The sequence below is a fragment of the Bombyx mori genome, chromosome 1 (assembly GCF_030269925.1).
Source record: "Bombyx mori chromosome 1, ASM3026992v2".
NCBI lineage: Eukaryota > Metazoa > Arthropoda > Insecta > Lepidoptera > Bombycidae > Bombyx > Bombyx mori.
In genome coordinates, this window is record NC_085107.1 from 1320519 (window position 1) to 1345114 (window position 24596).

The 24596-nt window shown below is 35.0% G+C and overlaps 1 protein-coding gene across 7 annotated transcripts; it reads right to left on the reverse strand.

Annotated features, from left to right (window-relative positions):
- Positions 1-197: 197 nt before the first annotated feature.
- Positions 198-23699, reverse strand: LOC101743858 (potassium/sodium hyperpolarization-activated cyclic nucleotide-gated channel 4). 7 transcript variants are annotated; one of them, XM_038012803.2, is made up of 7 exons: positions 23291-23697; positions 22368-22446; positions 21342-21479; positions 20954-21127; positions 5918-5979; positions 1680-2005; positions 198-1002 (listed from the first exon to the last, which is right to left on the reverse strand). In XM_038012803.2, exons 1-6 carry the CDS (start codon positions 23548-23550, stop codon positions 1711-1713), a joined length of 1008 nt encoding a protein of 335 aa, XP_037868731.1. In that variant the 5' UTR covers positions 23551-23697; the 3' UTR covers positions 198-1002; positions 1680-1710. The 7 variants fall into 7 exon arrangements, with proteins under 7 accessions (XP_037868731.1, XP_021207995.2, XP_037868715.1 ...); XM_021352320.3 differs by having other exon boundaries at positions 22230-22446; XM_038012787.2 differs by having other exon boundaries at positions 21342-22446.
- Between the last annotated feature and the right edge of the window lie 897 nt (positions 23700-24596).

Below are 24596 nucleotides of genomic sequence, written 5' to 3' on the forward strand. Positions count from 1 at the left end.
TCAGTAGTAACTTGTGGTGTTCTAACAAATGAATAATCAACGGATATAACACTTTAAAAAAACAGTCTACAGGAATTGCTGAAACATTTCATCAGAGGTATAAAACCATAGATAATACACTTAATATTTGAGTTATAAAGCTGTCTATAAACGTGCGTAGTAAAAGCAGGAGTCGCGAGAATGTTAATAAAAATACATTTTATTTTTAATATAACCACTCCATTTATTCTCTTTGGTTATATACATTTAACAAACATGGTAACTATAAAATGAATATAACAATTACAGTGGACGAACAGTTTACAAAACATACAACCTTACATTCGTTGACAATCGAATAAATGGTAGGTATCATTATAGTATTAAAAAAAATTGCAATGAACCAAAATGTACATATATGAATTTCTTCTTTTAATTAAATTTCTTGGTAGGATTGCATATTCTATACCAATATACAGATTAAATTGAAATGTCACAAAGTATCTTAACGTTTTCATATTGGTATGATTACAAATAGTTTAAAATTTTTTTTTATTCTTTGAACTGGTGACGTCTTTTTAATGTTGAATATTTTATTGGCATTTACTGATAATTTCTTTATAATGGCGTTATATTTCAATTTTATTTTGTCGCGTTCGTTAGCCAATACCTAAGTGTCAACTTTTTAAAATGAAATCAATAACATTTTAAAAGCAGATTTATATTAAACTTCGTAAACTGATGTCGTGAAATCACATTCGGTGGAAAACGAATATTGTTAAAACATGTCTTTAAAGCGTATACCGTTGCATTATTTTAGCGGTTTAAGCTGCAAATAATGCTAATATTTTATTATTATTATTATAGTTATAACATTGTTTTCAACTGAATGTAATTAGTTAGCCTCTTCTAGCAATAGCTATTCGATTTTTCTATTTACATTATGATGATGATGATGATGATGAAGAAGCAACCGATCCTTGCTCGATCGATTTGTGATGACGTGTGATTGACCTAGTGTATCTGAAAAACGAAAATAGTATTTAAGGCAATGACTTTAGAGACGAAAAAAATCGTCTTGTTAGTAATTCAGTAATAACAGTAGGTTGTTATTTATTGCTTAGATGGGTGGACGAGCTCAGAGTTCTCCTGGTGTTCAATGGTTACCGGAGACCTAGACATAACGTTAATGCTGCCAACCACCTCGAGGCTAGGGGTTCTAAGGTCTAACGGTTAAATAGAAATATACTTTATATAAGACTCTTTTTCAATTGTTGGTTTACACAGGCAAGATATTGTTTTGGTATACAATAAACTTGTTAACCTAGGTTAACGTCTGCTATCTTATAGTTATTCCAAATCATCGTCTAAAAATTGCCTTTTGTGACGTCAATAGTTCCTATTACACGTTTAGACAGTGGACACGAAGCTATTTTTAAGATGAAGCGGGTTCTAATTGCTCACAGCAGTATGAGTTCTAGAGTTACAACAAAAAAAACTGCATGACTTGGTGGGAAATGTCTCTGGTCTCTAATTGATTTACTAAAATAATATCTACCTACTTATTATAACATAAATAGCATATACATATATTCTGTTATCATTCCTAGTATTTGAGATAAATAAACGAGATTTAGTTTAAGATGAAGCAAATGCTAATTGAAAAGAAATATTCAAAATTTATATTTGTCGAAACCGACCTTAAGCTATGATGAATTTTCTTTGATAAAATCAGTTCCAGCCGTGTAACGCTTCGCCTTCCCACCCGTGTTGTTCCTCTTCATGGTGCTCATGGTGCTCGTGATGGTGGACCGGCACGATCACCTTCTTCTCGACTTCCACGTGTTTCACAACGGGGAAAGGCACGTGCTTAACGATGGGCACCGGCACGTGTTTGATGATGGGCACCTCCTTGATGACCTGGACTTCCTTGATTACAGGCACGTGCACTGGAACGTGCACCTTGGACACGTGGTGGTGGTGGATCGTGTGGATCTTGTAGGGAACGTGGATGGTCACGTGTTTGCTGTTGAAAGAAAAATCGAAGATGTTAACTTTAATGTGTTCAATGAGGTCCATAGGTGTACTTGTGTGTGCTTAAAAGTACGAAGCAATAAAGACCTTATGAATTTGACACTAAATACTAATGATACTAAATTTGATACTACATAACACGTTTCACAGTACACGCTGATGACTCCGCGCGGAAAAGAGTCCTAGCAGCCAATGAGATTGTGGGCAATACTATCAGTCAAGTCACACATAACCAAAATGTAATAATTATGAGCAACTTAGTAGACTTCAAGATTATAAACCGCCTCTGTCTTTACCGCAACTAAGCCCTTGCATTAGACGTCTTAACTCTAACAATAGGACTAGGGACCCCGGTAACCGTACTTGTCGAACTCAGCAGAGTTTGATGTGCAACCTAACCTAAGCATCAGCCCGCTGAGTTTGTCGCCGAATCTTCTCAGCGGGTCCGATCCGGTAGTAGATTCATTCGCGAAGCAGCTACCCTTGAGTTGTTAGGTCTCTTTTGGAGGCGCTCGGGCAACTGTTAGCTAATCCCACCCCTCTTGGCTGAGCCTCTCTGCTCGCCCACCTGTCTTGGTAAAACTGGAGAGGCCCCCGGGCCACCGTCATTCATAAAAAAAACCGCATCTACTTATAATACAAGTCACAATAAACCAATATAATCTATAGTAATTGCTAGAGGCTGATAAGTTTTTGTATGATCAGAGAGAACCTGTATTTATTTTTCGATTCTCCATAAACCGGATCGCGGTGAAGTTGACAGTTTCGCGAAAATTCCATCGTTACTTTTGCAAGTGATGTAATGCAACGTAATGTTTATCGATATATACATCGAGGGTTGAAAGGATATTTAGTTTAAGTGATATTTCGCTTAATACACCACATTTATATTTCTAATTAAAGGTGCGTTTTATTTGGTATTATAATCAACAGTTCGGTGTTTTTAATTGAACTTCAATTAAGTTTACTACATTGAAATAGCTAAAGAAGTTTTTTCTTATGAATTTTTTTCAAATTTTAAACTTTAAATGGACTCCTGTAAAGTTGTAAAAATGGCGCTTAAACCAAATCGTTTTTCGTTCCTCGATATGATTTTGCGCAAATGATATGTTTTCTTTGGATTTATATTGAATTTTCATGAGAACCAATGACATAATTATCAATACAGCTTTAGACAGGTATACGCAGTAGACAATGATATGTAGTAAAAGTGTATTCAAGCAAGCAGAGAACGTTGAAATCGTAATATATCGCTTCACAGTTTATAACAGTCAGACGATTGCAATAAGCTGAGCCATCTTTAAAAAAATAATCTTATTCCACGTTTAGTAGAATTTGAGATTTGTAGTGTTTTTATTCCGCTAAATATAACGAACAAATTTCTGGTGTTTGTAAATTAATGCGTACTAGTTTGAATGAAAATATAGCTGTTATATCGAAATGACAAAGTTTGGGAGCAGTTTTAACAAATTGTAGTTTCAAACAATTTAATTATTAAGGGCACACCCGTATATAGCCGATACGATTTATCGTGTAGTTAGATGTAAATCTAAAGCCGGCGGTAAACAAAGTCAATTGAACTTTCACTACAAATAACATAGATTAAATGAAAATAATAAGGAGCGCACGTTTGATTACGTTTACAACAGAGAGCTAGGAGTCGTATTGTGAAGCTTACTTTAAGAAAGTTGGGAGGAAATTTTACGAACACAGAATTAAGAAACTATCTAATTAGGACAGTAATTTGATAGTAATTTATTTAACTTTGTACACAATAGAAACAATGGCAGAATGTGATTCACGTGCTTACTGGATTAATGAAGGGAAAATTTATCTCCACATTAGACACATAACGGTCAGATACGATTTCAATTTTTCAAAACAAATTTATAATAAATAACTAATTAATAAATAACTGGGAATAAATCACGCACGGTCATCCGCCCCCAAATTAGGATTCCCTGTGTTATCAATGGGTACCAATGGCTGACATACATGCTTATATACATTTAAATATACACATATAAAGATAATAAGCACATAGACAAAGGGCAAACAAGCCTCTTCATCGATGTGGGAATCGAACTCACGACTCTCGGCGCCACAATCAGAGACTCTAACTACTGCATCGCCGAGTCAGTAATTTATATGTGCTAATTTAATTTCCCAAAAATCAAAGTGATGTTTTAATGTCAATACGGCAGTCAGACTTCAATGTAGATGTTGAGAGTAAGCACTGTGATGCCTTTTGGTAATAAAAAATATCATCCACAAAAGTATCTACTTGAAAATATCATTAAAACATTTCATATAACAACAACAAAAAAACCGAAATTCCAATGCCCGTGTGACCTTCTTATATAAGATCTGACTGTCTCTGCCTTTTACTTTAATGTAAATATGTACTTAAATGCACCGTATATTCGATTAAAACTTACATGACGACAGACTCGATGAACGAGATCAAGTATTCTTAACGTATTCTTAGCTCGGTGAGTATTGTCGTGCGAAAAGAAACTTAAAAGGCAAGAAATAGTTTTTATATTTAAAAAACACACAGGAGATGCCCCCAATAATCAAATGTCGACGAATAACACTAGAGCCGTCCGCGACCACGGAACCCGTTTAGTATCTGCTGGAAACGTCGAGAATTACAAAATAAAAATGCAAATGCGTGATTGAAATCGAAAAAATAGTTTCAATTTCCTAATCTTATCTTATCAAAATCTATGCATTACTTAATTTTTTTACTGGTGGTAGGACCTCTTGTGAGTCCGCGCGGGTAGGTACCACCGTCCTGCCTATTTCTGCCATGAAGCAGTAATGCGTTTCGGTTTGAAGGGTGGGGCAGCTGTTGTAACTATACTGAGACCTTAGAACTTATATCTCAAGATGGGTGGCGCATTTACGTTGTAGATGTCTATGGGCTTCAGTAACCACTTAAAACCAGGTGGGCTGTGAGCTCGTCCATCCATATAAGCAATAAAAAAAAATTAAACAACTTTAAGATTACAACTTTTGAATTTAGTTTCGTTCATAAAAAAAAAACGCGAAGTAATTTATTGGCGGCAGTTATTTTTTTAATTGAATGCTTATTATAAATGACGTTATATATCAAGCACGCTTTAGTAACTCAACACACGAGCTCAGTTACATAAGAAGCGGGGTGCAATAATGAGAGGTTTGTTTTGTGCGTTCATTAATTCCGTAATTTTCTTTCGTAATTATGCAGATGAGGTCATACGCTCTACTCCACTATTTCTTGGGCTTTCTACAATATCACCTTGCATTAATAAAAAATAATGGCTCTCGCTAAAATTCTTTATAAAATAGATGATTACGTATCACGTTTTATCAATACAATTTTAATTAAAATTGTTGATTAAAAACCAAAAAAAATATCAATTTTGATTGACCTTAATCTTGAATAATTTAATGCCTAATTAACACACATTCATGCGATTAATTAAAATATTGAGAAACACAGCTCTATACGTTATTGCAGATCTGCTAATATAATACACATAATATATGTATATGGTGAATCTAGACCAAAAACTAGATTACGAAAATAGCAAGACATAATCGGCTTCGGCTGCGGCCTTCGCTTACATAATTCGATTGTTTTCTGTCGAAAGATTTTTTCTTTTAAATAATCGTTAATTGAACACTGGCTGTTGTTACGTCTAATGAAGTTCAATGTCGATACTATTTTGACTTTCTGCGAACTTTTGCTACAATTCGTTTTTGAACAACGCGACGATTTTTTTTTTGTCAAAATGTTAAATTGAATTTTCATTATTGTAATTTAATTCTAAAAGCCCTATAAGGCTATGTATAATTTTAAAGGTGCTCTAAGCATGAAATGGATTAAATTGAATGTGAAATAATAAAAAATACGTACTGTCCGCCGCCGCCTCCGGGTGTAGGGGATGCGACCACTACGGCAACCACGAGTGAGATGAGCTGAAAAAGATACACAAAAATAACTTAAAAACCGCAACACTAAACACTGCTATTAAAGTAATTATTTTTTAATATCACTGCAGTCCCATCTCTAATTCGTTATTATTCTTATTATTATTTTTTGTAAATAATTCACTCACGGCGATTTTAGCGTACATCTTGCTTGTTTCCGCTGGACTGATTCAGTAATACACTTGGTCTGTTGTCAGTACTTTCTATGCATTGAGCATGCTTTACCAGCTTATATATAGTGACCGTTGCCGGCTAAGATACATTGCGTAATCTAGCCCCCTGATGCATCCCTACTAGCCCGTTAAACCCGGTCGCTTTAGAAAGGCTTTATTCGATACCGTTACTGCTAATTGAAAGGTGTTATTTAAATTCGGTTGGGTTTGAAGGTGGGGTGAATTCCGTGTACAGTTTTGGGTGTATTTAGTGCATGGTATCGAATTAAGAGTGACGTGCGGATAAAAATAATTTGATATTAAGTTCTTCTTGTCAGCTTAGACTGATCCAGTGGTTGGGTCTATAGTTGACAAACTTGTTTTTTTTTTTGATATATTTTAATTTTTTATGTTTTCATTTGCACTTTGGTAGGTGATTATTTGTGTTTTTGCTTTGCGAATGTTTTTTTTTGTGCTAGTGCTGATTTAAATCATTTTCAAATTTAATGTAACGAAATACACGAAAAACATAAGATAATCAAATTCATAAAACAACGGTCCTAAGCTAGTTTTCGTAATGTTGCTTTAATAAATTTATAATTTCGTTTTTGACTAATTAAGATATGAAAACGTCATTCACTAATTAACGATTTAATGTAAAGTAAAAGAAACCGTTAAATTTAACTGTCCATGATTATAAATGCGAAAGTGATTTTTTTTGTTTCTTTAAATATTTAATTTTGTAGAAATATATGAACCACCTTTTTATCATAGCTCAGAAAAAAAGTATTATTCCCGAGGGTTACATCTTTACCTTTCAACCGAGCGAAACCGCTAGGTTTAAGAAGCTAGCATGGAAAAAACATCCATCTATGACAGGGGTTCCCAAACTTATTTTGTCTACTGCCCACTTTGGGAATCAATTATTTTTAACGCCTCCATTTTTTCACCTACTTAAAAACCACTATAGCGAGAGCTCAGTCGGTGTCTAAGAGTCTTCCTAGATGAAATTACAAATTGCCTTCCAAGCCTCTATACAACGTCCCTTTTTTTTTTGTTCTCTTACCGCCCCCCTTTAGGCCTGCAGCGCCCACATGGGGGCGTTATCGCCCACTTCGGGAAAGGCTGATCTATGAAAATGGAATGGAACAATTTTAGCTACGTGCACCCCAAGCACGTGCTATTTACAGCCCGTCAACTAAACCAGATTTGTCTAGTGTAATTTTATTTTACTACCTAAGCTGGTAGTATTGAGAGGCTATGCCAGCGTACCCAAGCGAATAGGTGAGCTCTCGGGGCTCTAACGTGGAGGCGTTGCTAACAGTAGCGAAACCAGCGCTTCGCAGAATCTACCGCCGGATCGGAAACGCGACCCACTGAGAAGATCCGACGAGAAACTCAGTTGGCTGTGCTTATGGGTTAGTTTACTCGCCGAACCCTGGGAGGACCCGAAATGACGTCTAGTGTACAATAACCTTTACTACTGTACTCTCGGAGTCTGTATCTTTGTTAAAGATTATCTGTTCGATGTCTAATTATATTTGCTTTTATCTCATGTCAGTGTTTCCAGTACTCACAACATAGAAATTCTAATATTTAACTGCTTCATTTAAAATGTTTTTATTGATAGGCCTAAATAAATTAATTTATTCTTCATCAGTCAATCATTCAATCATCAATCAATCATCTAATTATAACCTTGTTGCCAGTTACGACAAAGAAAAATCAAAGTCGTAGTTAGTGTAATTTACGACTATGATTACGATCACTTTAGTGCATTATAAAAAGTTTGAATTTCGCGTCTTCAGGTTTTAAAGACTTGACATTGCAATAGTGACTTTTACTGTATTTCCCATACATAGTACCTTACATTCTCGCGAGTTATACTGCTTGCCTGACTGATGTAAAAAAATAATTGCAATTACATACAGTATTTGTTCAAAAGTTTCCGTCGCAAAGCAGTTATTATATCTCATCCAAAGACTGTGACAACTTTTACCCGATACAATTGAAACTCCGATCTCATTTCTCGAAACTTCCATTTCCACCGTCAGCCGTGACGGTATCCGCATTGATATATACGGTATGCTCTTAAAAACGGGTAGGCCGTGAGATCGTTCATACATAAATGCAATAAATAAATTAATTAACTTTTACTATGTTATAATATAACAAAGCACTCTTAGAAACTCTTAGAAGCACTGTTTTCTAATGAAATACGTACTCAACAAATATTCGGGATTGACTTCCACGGTGAAGGAATAGCATCGTATAATAAAAATCAAACCCGCAAAATTATAATTTGCGTAATTACTGGTGGTAGAACCTCTTGTGAGTCCGCGCGGGTGGGTACCACCACCCTGCCTATTTCTGCTGTGAAGCAGTAATGCGTTTCGGTTGGAAGAGTGGGATAGCCGTTGTAACTATACTTAAGATCTTAGACCTTATATCTCAAGGTGGGTGGCGCACTTACGTTGTGGATGTCTATGGGCTCCAGTAACCATTTAACACCAGGTGGGCTGTAAACTCGTCAACCCATTTAAGCAATAAGCTTATTTTATTACATAATTACAGTTTAATTACTTGTACTAAGTAGAATGGTACGAATACGAAAGCGTGGTAGCTACCACCACCCTACGTGGGGTTTACGTGTTTCCACCAGCTGGCGCTGTAAGTTCTATGACATCCCAAAAAGGATTTTCTACTAGGACTTATTTAAAAACCGTAATACGTTAGTAGGCATAGCTGTCGTCGCGCACTCACTTATGTCACCAGCGATTTCATTACATAATATCATATTATTGCTACAATCTTTATGTACGTTTATTCAAATAGTCTACTACGGTACCTGTACGCGTGAAATTCTTTTTTCTAATCACGAACATCAACGGTATTTTGCACGTTCGAAATATAAAATACGTTGTAAAACCGCAATGCTTACTCAACGCATCAAATACTACTACAACAATATTAAGCAAGTTTTAACTATTCAGTTTAGCTCAGATTGAATGAAATAGAAACGTAGTAACGTTAATTGTAACTGCGCTTAATCGTATCAATCTGAAACGGCATTTAAGTTTTTCGGTTTTACGCGAACAAAAATAAGATGAGACTAAAATTTATTATGGCCTCATGTTACAGAGCACGGAAACTTTGAAGGGCCCATTCGAAATGTTAATACTTCTTGTTTCACTGCTGCCTCATTTTTTTTTTCTTTTTTTTATTGCTTAGATAGGTGGTGTTTAGTGATTACTGGAGCCCATAGACACCTACAACGTAAACGCGCCACCGACCTTGAGATATAGGTTCTAAGGTGTCAATATAGTTATAAAGGCTGCTCCACCCTTCAAACCGAAACGCATTACTGCTTCACGGCAGAGATAGGCAGGGCGATGGTACCTATCCGTGCGGACTTACAAGAGGTCCTACCACTACCGCGCCGGCTGACTGATTGGCGACAGAAACGAGCAGAAAACTGGTACTCACCCGTGCAGGCTCACGATATGCTCTATCGCCACTAATTACGCACATCTGTACATGTTACGGGTTTTATTTTTGAACCTTATTACAGGATTTTATAGGCATAGTGCGTCATAATAATATACATACAACCGACTGTCGTATCATTTAGGCCACGATGATGTCGACCAAAATATCTGCATTAGGAAATGCCATGTGCAGTCTCGTGTATGCGAACTCGAGCACAGAAGAATAGTTCATGTGAAGCTTAATTCAGAGTCACCTTAGAATTACGTCATTAAGGTACATAGTTAGGTTTACTACAATACTTCCCTGCGTTACGGTCTGCTCAGTATGCGATTTCTTCAACAAAATAACCATGAAATGACAGCCCTAATAGGCCACACTCAATTTCACATAACGTGCCGACCTTATTACATGACAAGGTAATTTACGTATCCATTAGAGCGACTTCAAACCCCCTGAATATGCTTAAGGCTTCAAGTCAATATACCCATTACAACATATTTTCGGATAAACTTTCCATATTATTTAAACAGTTTTCAAATTTCTGGTTAAAAGTCCTAAGTAGGACTGGCACTGGGTAGGGCACAATGTTCTCCTAGAAGGTCGATGGTCGTGTCGAGTAGTGGCCAATTCAACGGACTGAGAACTATTGGCGGTTGGCGTTTATTTGCACGTTATTCATTATAGCTCACCGCCTTACTCAGCTCTATCTCAGACTCAAACTAGGGCTTAGTGGTAAAGTACTCGATCGCTAATCACCAGAACAAGGCGATCTTGTGATAGTTGTGACTAAGTTGGAGGCACATAGGCGTATGTTGATTAATATCTGAGCAGGCGATTATGATTAAATTTCTTATCGTAAAAATGTACGAGCTTCCAATGAAAGCCAAAGTGGTTTTATGCGCTGTTGTTTCCACGCTATTTTGTCTATGACCCCCTTTAGCTGGCACCAGCTAACCGTCAGGTCTACTGCAGTAATGTAACATCGCAAATTGATCAAATCGATTTGATGGCTTACACGAATAAATGACTACGAGGGAAAGGCGTGGTATCCAATAGTGATAAATAATGATTGTTTTCCCTTTTTTTATATATACAACCAACAAAGAATGCTATTATATATTTGTATATTTGTATATTATGCTATATATATTTGTTGCCAGGAGTGCCATTTTCTTCAGACGTTCATATTTATTTTGTATTTATGTTTTCAATTATGCACATTCGCAACGATTGCTATTCGCTCTATCATCTAAACAACCGAATAATGCATTAAATGCGGAAGAAATCCTCAAAATGTTTATAATATCCAGAAAGGTCTACGCTTCATTGAAACTAACCTATAAGAACCGGTCAAGAGTCTTCGCTTATTACATAAATGCAATTCTCTGTCTCGATTACAGTTTAATCGTCTCAAATCGCTTCCTTGTTTTAAATTGTGAATAACTTAACAATGTCATTAATCATGATTGGACTAGATTTTTTTTTCGACATCTTAAATGTTAGTTGCGAAAAAGACTTTGACTTTTGGTTTTGGTCGGAATTACGATGCAGATTGATATAATATATAATTTAGGTTTCTGGAAATGCAATATTATAACTATCTGAAAAACTCGAGTCGACTTAGAGAACAGGAATTACCATATAAATAAATTGACAAATCATATTTATGTATTATATTCTTTTTGACGATTTTACAATCCAACACTACAAGGTGAATGCTAAGATCAAAGTATAGCTTGATAGCTCGAAAGGCGAACTCATGTCTGTTTCCCCGGAGAAACAAGAAGGCGTTCGCACTTACTTACGAGTCCACAATACGGCCTACGTCAATGAAAAATTTTTTTTTTAATACAATAGACGGACAACTGATTTGATAGTAATCAGCGGAGCTCATGTACATACATCACAATGTGAATCTAATCACCCAAGGAACAGTCGGTTAATTAGTTTGTCGCCTATTAAGGTATTCAGTTTTCCCTTTTTTCGTCCTCGTCAAGTTTAGAAAAGCCACAATGTCAAATCTCCGCCTTAGTCTATGTCTTCTATAGATCGCATGTCCTGTCAAAGAGGCTGTACACCACACACCCATTCTGCGATACGAAGTCTTTTATTATATATAGCGGCCCGCTCCGGCTCCGCTCGGGTCTTTAACAAAAATTTCAACGATATTTGACGTTGTTTTAATCAAAGAACACTTATTGCGGCATAACTATAATAGTTGGTGGTAGGACCTCTTGTGAGTCCGCACGGGTAGGTACCACCACCCCACCTATTTCTGCCGTGAAGCAGTAATGCGTTTCGGTTTGAAGGGTGAGGCAGCCGTTGTAACTATACTGAGACCTTAGAACTTATATCTCAAGGTGTGTAGCGCATTTACGTTGTAGATGTCTATGGGTTCCAGTAACCACTTAACACCAGGTGGGCTGTGAGGTCGTCCACATATCTAGGCAATAAAAAATAAAAAAGTTAGACTAATTATTATGCTGTCGCGATGTAAAGAATATTTTAGGTATTTTTTTTACACCTTGGGTTAATTATTAGAGTTTTAGTAAGGATCTCTAATTTTTTTTTTCAAAAAATATTATGGCCTATGTCACTCGAGAATAGTGTAGCTTCCAAACAGTAAAATAATTTTTCAAATCGGTCCAATGGTTTCGGAGCCTATTCAATACAAACAAACAAACAAATCTTTCCTCTTTATAATATTAGTATAGAGTATAGATAAAAGCTATCCCGCTCTTCAAATCTAACGCATAACAGCTTCGCGATAGAAATATTCATAAAAAAATACTTGTTAATGTTTCAATACTCGTAAAACGCTTCGAAATAGAATTGGTCAACTAAATTCATTTCTGTTGAGATATGTGACCCGGACCTACACGAGCTAGCCCCTCATATAAATTGAAGACATGAGTGTATGAATGGGATATGATACAATTTGTTAATTTTGAGAAAACAGGTAACAAACTTTTGTTACTTGTACTTTTTCATCGTACATAACTCCTCCATCACATGTAATTTCTAAAAATAGCCTTTAAGCCAGGAGTTTTTAAGTCTAATATTGTTTATAGGCACATAACACCTTCATTAAATGTAAAAAATCAAAAATCTTAAAAATTGTACTTAACCCTTTCATCCACTCATGACTTCAATTATCCATGACTCATCATCAGTAGTGCGAACCTATCTTAACTACTAACCCATTCGCGTCTTGATTGGCCAATCCATTCCTAAGTAAAGGTATACAGCAGAATAAAAATATACATACTACCGGTGGTAGGACCTCTTGAGTCCGCGCGGGTAGGTACCACCACCCTGCTTATTTCTGCCGTGAAGCATTAATGCGTTTCGGTTTTAAGGGTGGGGCAGCCGTTGTAACTATACTTGAGACCTTCGAACTTATATCTCAAGGTGGGTAGCGCATTTACGTTGTAGATGTCTATGGGCTCTAGTAACCACTTAACACCAGGTGGGCTGTGAGCTCGTCCACCCATCTAAGCAATAAAAAAAATATAAAAAAAATACATAAATATTGTGCTGAGTTATGAACGATTTGTATAATTTAGCTTTTAATGAAATGCTGCAACAGGTCAATCACATCTCGAGCTCTCACAAGTCCTTACCATAACGAACGCTAACGCATAGTTAAATTTCAGTACATTACGGATTCCAATTAAGAGAATTAGAAACGCAACTAGTTCACATACGTTTAAATTCATTATGTTAGGCTAATTTCGTAAGCATTCGTTCCAGCATTTATTGCTGCAATCATTTCTATTCTTTCATTATTTTGGACGCTTGCGAAATTTAATAGATCCAAACGAAATTAAGTAATTTATTTTATTGCAAAATTAAAAGCAAAACGTTACGTATATGTTATTAAATATATAAAAATTCTAATCTTCGATTTAGAATATCATCACCTCTTTAAAGTAATTGTTGTTTTTATCGGTGTAGATGCGCAGAAGAATTTACGACCAAATCCAATCCAATTTGATAATATATTTGACCCTATCCTGAACAAAGTTTTCTTCATTCATTCCATTTGCAGCCCCTTCCATATTTTTTCTTGAGTACTGGTAATAAGGCCTATTTTTATTTCACAAAACCGTAGTATGAATAAATACAATAAATAGATTCGTAGGTATAGGTTCCTATTATATTTAAATTATATTTCATTGCCAAAATAGAAATAACTGCGACTTAATTCGCGACGCGTATTCAGATTTACCCTTTTCCAAACTTTCCCAATTTTTACGCAGGTATCTTAACAATATGTTAATAAAGTAGCATTATTCATAGAAAAAAGGACTCTGTCATTCCCTTACGTTTTACTTCGACCTCGGGACCTCGTATTTATCTCGCAACCTATTTAACCTGTCCTTATTGGGAGTTTAAAAATATTCTATTGATTTCTTTTTTTCTTCCTATTCGCTGGCTATTCCAGTTACGCCCGGACGGGTGGGTGAGCTCACGGGCCCAATTTCTATTGATAAATAATTTTTGCTTACAAATATTTTTTTACAGATAAAAGATAAGCAACATAACCATAATTCGTAATCATATGGCACTAACAAATTAATGGACATCGTCCAATAAATTAACAACGGAGCACTCAATCACATCAACGTTCAAAATCCGACTTATAACTCTCAAACATATATCATTACAATCATTATTAGAGGTATGCAGATATGTATGTTATCTTATAATTAATATATTGCACTAAAATAGAAAGTTGAATATCGAATAACAACAGTCTTATTGCCATATATAATTAAGTAGTTTTGGGCCGTCTTATATTGCGTTCTCGTTACGTTGTTTTATTCGCTTGGAGCCGGCATGATGTTATGTGATACCATACATCATTTGTTTTCCGGTAATGCCCATATACCCGATCGCTAAAGAATAAAAATGGAGTATAGTGGAATGTTGAGTTTTAGAAACATTTTTATTTAAGTTACATTGTGAAAAACTGATTTTCATTAATTTGGAGGTTTTATGTTAAGTGAGTGATTAATCTGAATAAAAGAGGTAAATTTGCCAAATTATTTATAATTGCCGTAGTCGTACCATATAAAATAGAATATCTATCATGGAATTCAGGTTCGATTATAAGTCAGCCATATTACTTTTTTATAATTATTCTAATTGCCGTAGAAAATTAAAAATGTCACTTTGAGTAGATACCTACACGGCGAACCTACATTACAAAAACTTTTTCATTTCTTTTTTTTTTTGAACACAATTGTAGTGTGAAGGAATTATTTAGCGATAATACCGTCCATTGTAAATTAAAAGTCTATGTTTTAGAATGAATACATTGTGTATATTCTTAGTATTGTATGTTTTTAACTTGTTCTTGCCTCGTATAAATCATACAAGAGAAAATATGAAATTTGAGCGGTTCAGTATTTATAAATTTAATGAATGTTTAATTATTACTACTACTACTACTACTACTACTACTACTACAACTACGCCAAAAATACTCGTATATAAATCTAAATGAGACAAATGACTAGGCCTCCCTGTTGTTATCTAGTTTCACGATATAGCCCTACCCTTGCTCAAGTACCTGAGCGATGTTGACTTCTGAAGTCTCATTATGAGGTCGATGTTCTAATAACATTGGAATAGCGTCTACCATACTGTTCAAACTGTAACGCATTGCTACCGGTACATCACAAAGATATATCAAGCAAGCGTTTTTAGGATAAGATTTGTTAAATTATAATAAATCTACCTAAAATACAGAGATCGAAATCGTCAGAAAAAAAAACACAATTCGAATGAATTTAAAATCGCTATTTTTTTTTTCATAATATTTACTCGCCTGTACTAAATTTAAATTTAAAAAAAAACATGTAGATCGCAGAATTTCCTCAAATTTTATTTACCATTTAAATATTTCAGAATGGAGCCTTATGAAATAAGTATATTTAAAACGATTAAAACGATTACATAAAGCAGCCATACAATTACGCATGTGGGTTAGATTGGATCACGATGTACGTACCTCAACTGGACCGAACATCATTTTTGAAAGGGGTTCAACAGCTTTTGCACGTAGTTTAAGTATATTACACAAGATAATGTTCTTGAAAATGAAATTAAAAAATATCTTGCGTCTTATTGATAGTGACAACACTTTAGATGAGGAACTAAAATTTTGATTTCTCATTCCAAATTATTAGCGTAAGTCAAACTTTTGTCTTTTTTTTTTGTTAATTTAATATCATTTCGGTTTTATACTTGTAATAATGGTAGACTTATTAAGCGTTTAATATATAATATGTAAATGCGCACATCTGTGGAACATGAAACAAAATCGCTAACCGTTATTTCAGCAGTGAAGCAGTAATGCGTTTCGGTTTGAAAGGTGGAGCAGCCGTTGTAACTATACTGAGACCTTAGGACTCATATCTCAAGGTGGGTGGCGACATTTACGTTACAGATGTCTATGGGCTCCGGTAATGTATAATAGAACGAATAGTGTGACTGGCGTGGATGTCGACGCAAGAGGGAGTCAACTCTGTTTTTGTACCTACCTAACTAAATACTTAAGACGGTGAATATTATTAGCTGGTAGTCTTATAAACATAGCATAGCAAATAATAGCTAGCTAGCTGGTATATTTGCTGGTAGCCTATGAGGTTATTTCAGCTACGCCCTGACGGGTAGGTGAGCTCCCCGGCTCAACCTGAGTGAATTTGATAACTGGCCCTAGCAAGAGCAGTGCTTCGCAGATTCTACGACCAGATCGGAATCGAAACCCACTGAGAAGATCCGGCGAGAAACTCAATAGGGGTGCCAGCTGCGACACGCGTCTGGAGTTTACCTTTTAAGTCCGATATTTAATGAATATACAATTGAAAATTAAGTAAACGCATTTCTAATACTGAAAAAATGTATATACCTTTATTCATAAACATTATTAGCAGTTACGTCATTGATGTTATTTAATTAGCTATTGTACACAAATTTTCGTACTTTAAAGAAGGAAGGCTTTAAATGGAATCGATTTTTAAGGTGTAAACTCTAAATACCTTCACAGATAACACACCAGTCTTTAGAAAATTTACTATAATAAATATTTTTTTAGAATCAACACCCATTATATCGTTTTCATTTAAGACGTTAAGGACTATCGAACATACTTAGTACAGAAAATCAAATAAAAATATATTAATAAAAAAATACCAAAAAATGACATATCTATTATGTACCTGATTTTATAATTTATCCTTAATTCACTCTAGGATACGTTCCGGATATATTCCGAGAACTTTATATCTCGGTCATTCACCGTCTCGCTTACTAAATCCATCCGGAATCGTCGGTACGCTTAACCATGACCTATACCGGTGTTTTATAAACAATCACGTATGTGCTGATTTCACAATTTTGAGCAAACACACACACACACACGCAACAACCGTAATGAGTTCAATTTGTAATTACAGTATGTGTTCTTTATTCCGACGAATGGATACAGTGACATTAGTCCATCACTAATAACTAGGAACCAACCCTATACCGCTAAGGACTTACATAATGAAAAACTCGTTTAAAAAGTCATAGTGTTTATAAAAGAGCGTGAAAGGTAATTTATTCGGGGACCAACGAATTGTTTTATAAAAAGTTGGATTCTGGTAGCACGAAACAACTCTGCTGGGATAGCAGAGAACACAGAGATAGTAAAATTTAGAGGGGCAGATCTCAACCAATATCTCGAACCACTCCCTGTGGATCCGCATAAGACAACACAGAGTCCGTGCTACTATCATTAACTATAACTACCAATAAATCGAAAAGGAGTATCCGGCCTGATATAAATATTTGCAATCTATAACATGACAGCTTGGCTTTACCCCTCAAACTACTGCTTCTGAATACATATGAAACTTTACGTTCCGCAATGGCTCCAAATGACCCGAAGTAAGATTTCTTCTGTGTTATGAGTGTTAGCAGAGCAATTAAGTGACAAGAACAATCATATCTTGGATAAAAAAATGGTGACTACGGGCACTGCAGTACAGTAGGCACTTAGGTTTACTAACCACTAAACCAGCGAGGAGGTCGAAACGTTTTTGTGTAAGACTTTTTCATAATAACATAAAACAATTTGCGGGAAGCTCAGAAGGTGCTATGTTGGGAATATTACGTAAATTTTTATTGTTTATCATGTTATATGAATTTATTATGTTGAAACACAATTTACCATATGTAGTTAAATACATAGAAATGATTGTGATTACGTCAAAAGGAATAAGCCTGTATTTACAAAGGACTTACTAAAGATCTGTTTAGTCATGCTATTAAGTGGAGCACAATTAGTAATGCAATCAGCTAATTTCCTAAATTATTTTTAATTTCGGCATAGTTTTTTTATTTTTTTATTGCTTAGATGGGTGGACGAGCTCACAGCCCACCTGGTGTTAAGTGGTTACTGGAGCCCATAGACATCCACAACGTAAATGCGCCACCCACCTTGAGATATAAGTTCTAAGGTCTCAGTATAGTTATAACGGCTGCCCCACCCTTCAAACCGAAACGCATTACTGCTTTACGGCAGAAATAGGCAGGGCGGTGGTACCCAGCCGCGCGGACTCACAAGAGGTCCTACCACCAGTAAATAGTGGTTTTGCGGTTCTTTTTTTATTGTACTTGTAGGCAGTCGAGCATACGGCCCATCTGGTGGTGAATGGTTACCGTCTCTCATAGACGTTAGCAATACCAGGGGCGGTGCTAAGCCGCTGCCTACCTTTAAAATTATGCTCGGTTATTTAGCCAGGGCGCATGTTCTTTCATCCTAAGATATTATGTGTGCAATCATCAATTTATTTTGCTATCATACCAAGTAAAGGTATTTTTACTAACGATAATCACATGTCAAAGTTTTGTAACATTAACTCAAAATTCAATGAAGCGTTTATAAATATTTATGTAAATGATGACTTAATACGTGACGTGTTCTATGGGTCAACGTTACTTGAAATGCTGCACATTTGTCAATACTTCAATACTTAATATATACGATGACTCATTGATTTACAATACTTGTTTAGATATTACATATGAAAACTAAATCCACAATAATAATTGGTATGTGGTATTTTTTTTAACAATATATTTTTATAAAAGGTAAATGGAGGTAAAGTGGAGACAACTTGTGCGGGCCCTATGTACCAGCGGGGTACCCTAGGACTACAACAACAACAACAACAATATATTTTTTCGTTTGATTGAAAACGACAACACAGTTTACGAGACAGACTATATGCTCCATAAAACAAAAACGCGGTTGATATGCTAACATATTCACGTAACTTTCCCCGTATTACGACCACAATTACAAATTACCGGTCCAAGGCAGTAAGTAAAGCATAAAGTCACTTACATAATATTTCCCGAGCTGTAGAAGATTTCCACTACAACTTATATTTATATTTTGTTACGTAAAAAATGTTTCTTTCTTTATATTTCAAGGAGAATCGCAAATGAATACCAGTTTCACAGGGTTTCTTTGAGTTGGGCATTCAGACTTTTTCAAATAGGTCAAAAGTGATTTGTGGTAAGCCCGTGGCTCTTTAACTATGTCGTAAATAACAATATATAATCCTACCTATTCGCCGGTAGCCTAAGAGGATATTCAAGCTTCGTGCAGACGGGTAGGTGACCACAGGGGCTCAACCTGAGAGTTTGCTGACACTAGCCGTAGCAAGAGCAGTGCTTCGTAGAATCTACCATCGAATCGAAACCGCTACTTACTGAGAAGATCCAGCGAGAAATTCAGTGGATTTCAGTGGACTATGTCTATGAGTTAGCTCGCTCGTCTAACTCTTCGATGACAAGTTCAACCAGAACGTTGACCGGTGTTTGAAGAGCCTAAAAGCACCGAGGATCCGACAAGACATGTTTCTGGCGACGGCGACTTTGTGTTGTCCCGTCGCCTGGGTCGTACATGATATCAATATGACGAATCTGGTTCACTTTATAAAAATGGCATCGATTTTATATGTGACTTTTTTTTTACAGTGTAGTATATTTTATGTATTATTATGTATGTATTAAGCCTCTGTTTATATTATGAAAATCATATCTTCAAGAAGTCTACATGTCATAAAATTATCACTAAACCCAAAAGAAAGGAAATCAACGCGGGAATTCAAGTCACGTCAAACGACAGGACACAGGTGCGGAATCGCAACATGCAACACGGTGATTCGCGTCGATCGTGTAGGTATGACCCAATTTCTATAGTTTACGTAAGTGCGTCTGCATTCAGTACACGAAATTACACGAAATGTCAATGTCTTTATAGACTGGTCTTTACGCTACAAAGAATTAGGTACGAAAAATCAAAAACATTCAAAATTCAAATAGTAGTTAAACTATATGGCGGTATGGTCTTGTAAGCCTATGTATGTATCGTATGTATGTATTGCTATTGCACACTGCTTATTTATGCCGTAATGCAGTAATACGTTTCTGTTTGAAGAGTGGGGTAGCCGTTTTGTAAAACTGAGAAAAAAAAACTACTTTACGTCTTTGATGTATTTTTTTTAAAATTCCATCTAGGTGCTTACTCAATTGTAGAATGAAAATAATGAAAAATAATATTGTATTACACAATAAACGCAAAATATTTCTATTTGATTCGTTATTTATAATTAAACATTAAAGATATTATATAATAGCAATTTTTTTTATTTAAAACCCAATCCTATGAAATAGAAATTTTACATTATGCCGCCTGAGTTAAAGCCGGTATAAAAACTATAAGGAAGTTTCTGTTTTACTGTACATCAAAACAGTGATGCAATAGGCATATAAGCAGCTTCACTCAGTCGAATCGATGTCACTAAATTTCTTTTTGAGTACATGCTTTAATTTGAAGAACAAGTCTGTATGATTTCTCATATACATACGAAATGCTCCCTTATCTAACGTTAAAATCTGAAATAAAAGATTAACCAAATGGCTCTTGAACACATTGTTACCATAATATTACCATAGGCAAGAAGTCCTCGGTAATATCAAAAGATGCAGATTATGTACCAATCCCTGAATTACTGCTATAATTTCCTTTGCAATGCAATTGCACAAATGCAATTGAGGATCTTGATCTGGGGTCTTAAGATGAATAACAGCATCTACATTACGGTGTCACTGGACTCTAGTAACCCTGCCCTAATCTAGGTGGCGCCAGAACTCATCTTAGTGAACTTGGTAACTCATTTTAGTAAAGTAAAGAGTTAACTCAGAGAGTTATGAACAAAATCTGAATACTTTTCAATCTAAATAGTGCATCGAACCTGAGAATCTGTTATTGTCACAACATATGATGTCCTGACTTCCTTGTCAGTAATAAGAGACAATTCTCCAAAATAATCTCCATCAATAAGGTGAGCAGTCTCCTCATCATCAACCGAATACACTGCTAGTTCTCCTGCATCTACTATTATCAGACCATCACCTTGAATCCAAGGCTAGAACAGAGTAATTACTGAACATAATTATGAGTTCAAACACAAACAATTATTTTTGTAAGAGTCTTGCCTATAACCACATTGCGGCTCCGTACAATATATTTTCATGTTGTGGTGTTGGAATTTAGAAGCAATATACTCTTCAAATTACTGCATTTGTCATATGAGTCCATCTATTATAACTATAAAATGTAAATCCTTGTGAATTACTAACCTCTGCAACTATATCATTGGCCAAATAAATTTTCTCTTTCAGCATAACAACAATATCTTCAATGACACTCACAGGCCAATCGCAAAAATAAGGTATTCTCATTATGTAGCCTCTATAACAGCTCAGCATGATTTCTCGCTGCAATATATCTGGTAATGATCGGTATAGGCAGTTCTGCCATTTAACAACTGTCATTTTAGAAAGATTGGACTTGTAATATTTTACTACCCTCTGGTACACTTTTTCGGGAAGTTTTCGACTTTTTACTAGATCTGCAGATGACTTTACATTCATTATTATATGATCATTTGTATACTTGTAGCAACAAAAGAAATCATAGCATTCCAAAAGGCACCACACATAAAAAATATTTGCTATCAAATGAGCCATAAGTGAGAATATCAGATCTAGATAATATGTTTTCTTTAAAGGTCTGACACTGAACAGAACAAGAGATTTACAAACTCTCAGAAATTCATAGGCTATTTTCTTGTAACTTGATATTGAGTTACTTGATTTATAAGACATTTTAAGGAGATATCCATAATGTGATGAACGATCGATATCATCATTGACCAAAATGTATAGTAAAGAGACAGTGTCAGAAAAATTAACAATCTGAAGCATAGTGAAAAAACTAATTAATATTATTCGTAAGAAATTGTGCAAATGTATTGCTTTCAATGACTTTCTATTTCTGTTACAGTACGTTGTTGTCTCATATACCCTATATAGACCGATTATGCTGAGAAGGCGTAGCACGCTGATAAGAATATTGGCCTTGCACAATGAACAGTATGAATTTCGCCCATATTTCAAAAAAATTATGACTTGCACGGGTATAGCTGAAGCTACATGAATAAATAACTTTGTCGAAAAATACCGTACCAGTCCCTTTTTTAAATCCAAAATTATTTCTCTACTTTCACTGTCAACATAACCCGTATTCATATTGACAAACAAATCAAGAATTATGATGAATTCAAAAAATATCCCTATGTAATAGGGAATTATAGTATTTGTTACCAAGATCACTGAAGTATTGTGGTGTTGTAATATCTTGTTGCAAAGAAATACATTTACAATAAGGAAGTCCCAGAAGTTACTGTGAAATAAAACTATATTTTAAAAGAACTTTCTTTAGAACTACATTTTTAACTTTAAAAGTTGTCATGGGATAAAGGATAGGATTCCCAGAGGGCTGTATCAAATAATGCAACTATGCAGATGTTTGAATCCGAACTGACATCATGTGTATTAACACTTTGTAATAAAAATTAAATCCTCAAAATTCTTACAATTATCAAAATTACTATACAATTCAGACTTAGATCTCAAATCTCAAGGTAGATGGCAGCATTTAAATTGTTAATATGTCTACAGGCTCCACTGAACACTTAACACCAGGTAGGTCACAAACACAAACACTAGAAATTATCTATGGGAAAAATAAAGAAAAATCAATAATAAGCAGGACCTTGTTAAGATTCTATCACATCTCTCATTAGCAAGTTCCCCTTAGGCACTTACTAGAGAGGCAGTTGGGTAAGAATTGTGATATGTACTAATACTACAGACAGATGTTGAGATAGTAGTAGTAGACTGAATATTAGATTTGAAAATAAGCAGCGATAAAGATGCATAACACATAAATTTATTGCTTTCCAGTGAAAATTTAAAAAAATCAAAGTACTGTCTATGGCTTGTCCTTCAAGATGCTTTAGGCGATAATGCTAATTCCAGTAGAAATATAGGTTTTAGATATCTACGCATTATTAAACTTAATAATCAACATGTACTATTTTATAATTTTCGGACATTAATTATTATTATAATTTAGTACGAGGCAGGTAAAAAAAATTATTAGTTCCGGCAGAGATGAATGACATCATCACAATCCAAAAAAACGTGAAAAATTAACGAATTAAACTACAGTAGATATTACTTACCGAAACTTACTAAATGGATGTATACGATATATGCAATGACGAAATTGTCTTAATCTTTCTAATCTAATTGCATGTGAACTTGTATAATAATTGCGTGTCCTTTTATCTTCATATGAAAGTAAGAACAAATCGCACCATTTCCTTTTCAAATTTATGACGAAGCCATTCCCAGTAATATCTGATTCAAGTACATCGGTCTTGGAAGTAATGGAACAAATATGTTCATAATATAATTCATGCAATCCTTCTGTTTTAGGCATTTTATGATATTTAATTTAGTTTCCTTTAATGAAATTTTAGGATACAGCTATTATTTATTTTCACCAATTTTGTTAAAGCTATTTGCAATAATTTGCATTTTGCACGCTATTTGACTTAAGTAATTGACGTTGACGTGAGTGAGTAGTGTAATGTAGTAGTTCTGCTTTCCAACCGGAAAGGAGAAGGTATCACATCATTCGGTTTAATTTTAAAAAAAAGTAGTGTGTGAAAAAAGTAGTGAGAAAATGAAATGGATGACATGAGTTGAAGTCGATTTATTTGAGACTCTATAGTTAATAGGGGTGGAGATGGGATAAAATAAAGTAAAATTTTGGTTCTTTACAAAGACTTTACGGACATTTTGGAAGAACCCAAGGGATTTAGTTTCATTTTCTCACACTTTTGTACTTTCAAAGACGCTAAATAGTTAATAATCTACTGTATACGTTATACGTTATACGTTATATGTTATACGTTTCATCATAAATATAAAATAATTCACACAACTTTGTGAGTAGTGTTATTATCGTCTTTTGAATAAAAAAAGGCTTATTATAGCTCAATAACTCTTTTTCCGCGAACGGGTAGGTGAGCTCGCGGGCTCAACTAAGGATTTTGCTAACACCAACCCTAGCAAGAACAATGCTTCGCAGAATCTGCCACCAGACCACTGAGACCTGCCAAGAAATTCACTGGGCAACTATGTATACATATAACCTGCCACTTAACAAAATATCATTGTGTATTTAATAGATGTAGACATTTATTAACTTATTTTTGTTTATTTAATGGTGAGAATAGACAAAGATTCCACGAAGCTTTATGGAAGACACGAAAAGCCACATTAAGTCTTACACGTTTAATTTAATTTTGTTCATATTGTTTATTCAGGCCTTTGAGGGATATCGATATACCATGTACATGTCGATATTTAGTTAAAGCTTTAAAATGCAATTTGAATTGAATTGAATTGAATTCACGTGAAATAACAATCTATTAAATAACTTTTACACTTAGAACATGCTGGAGTCATAGTACAGACGGC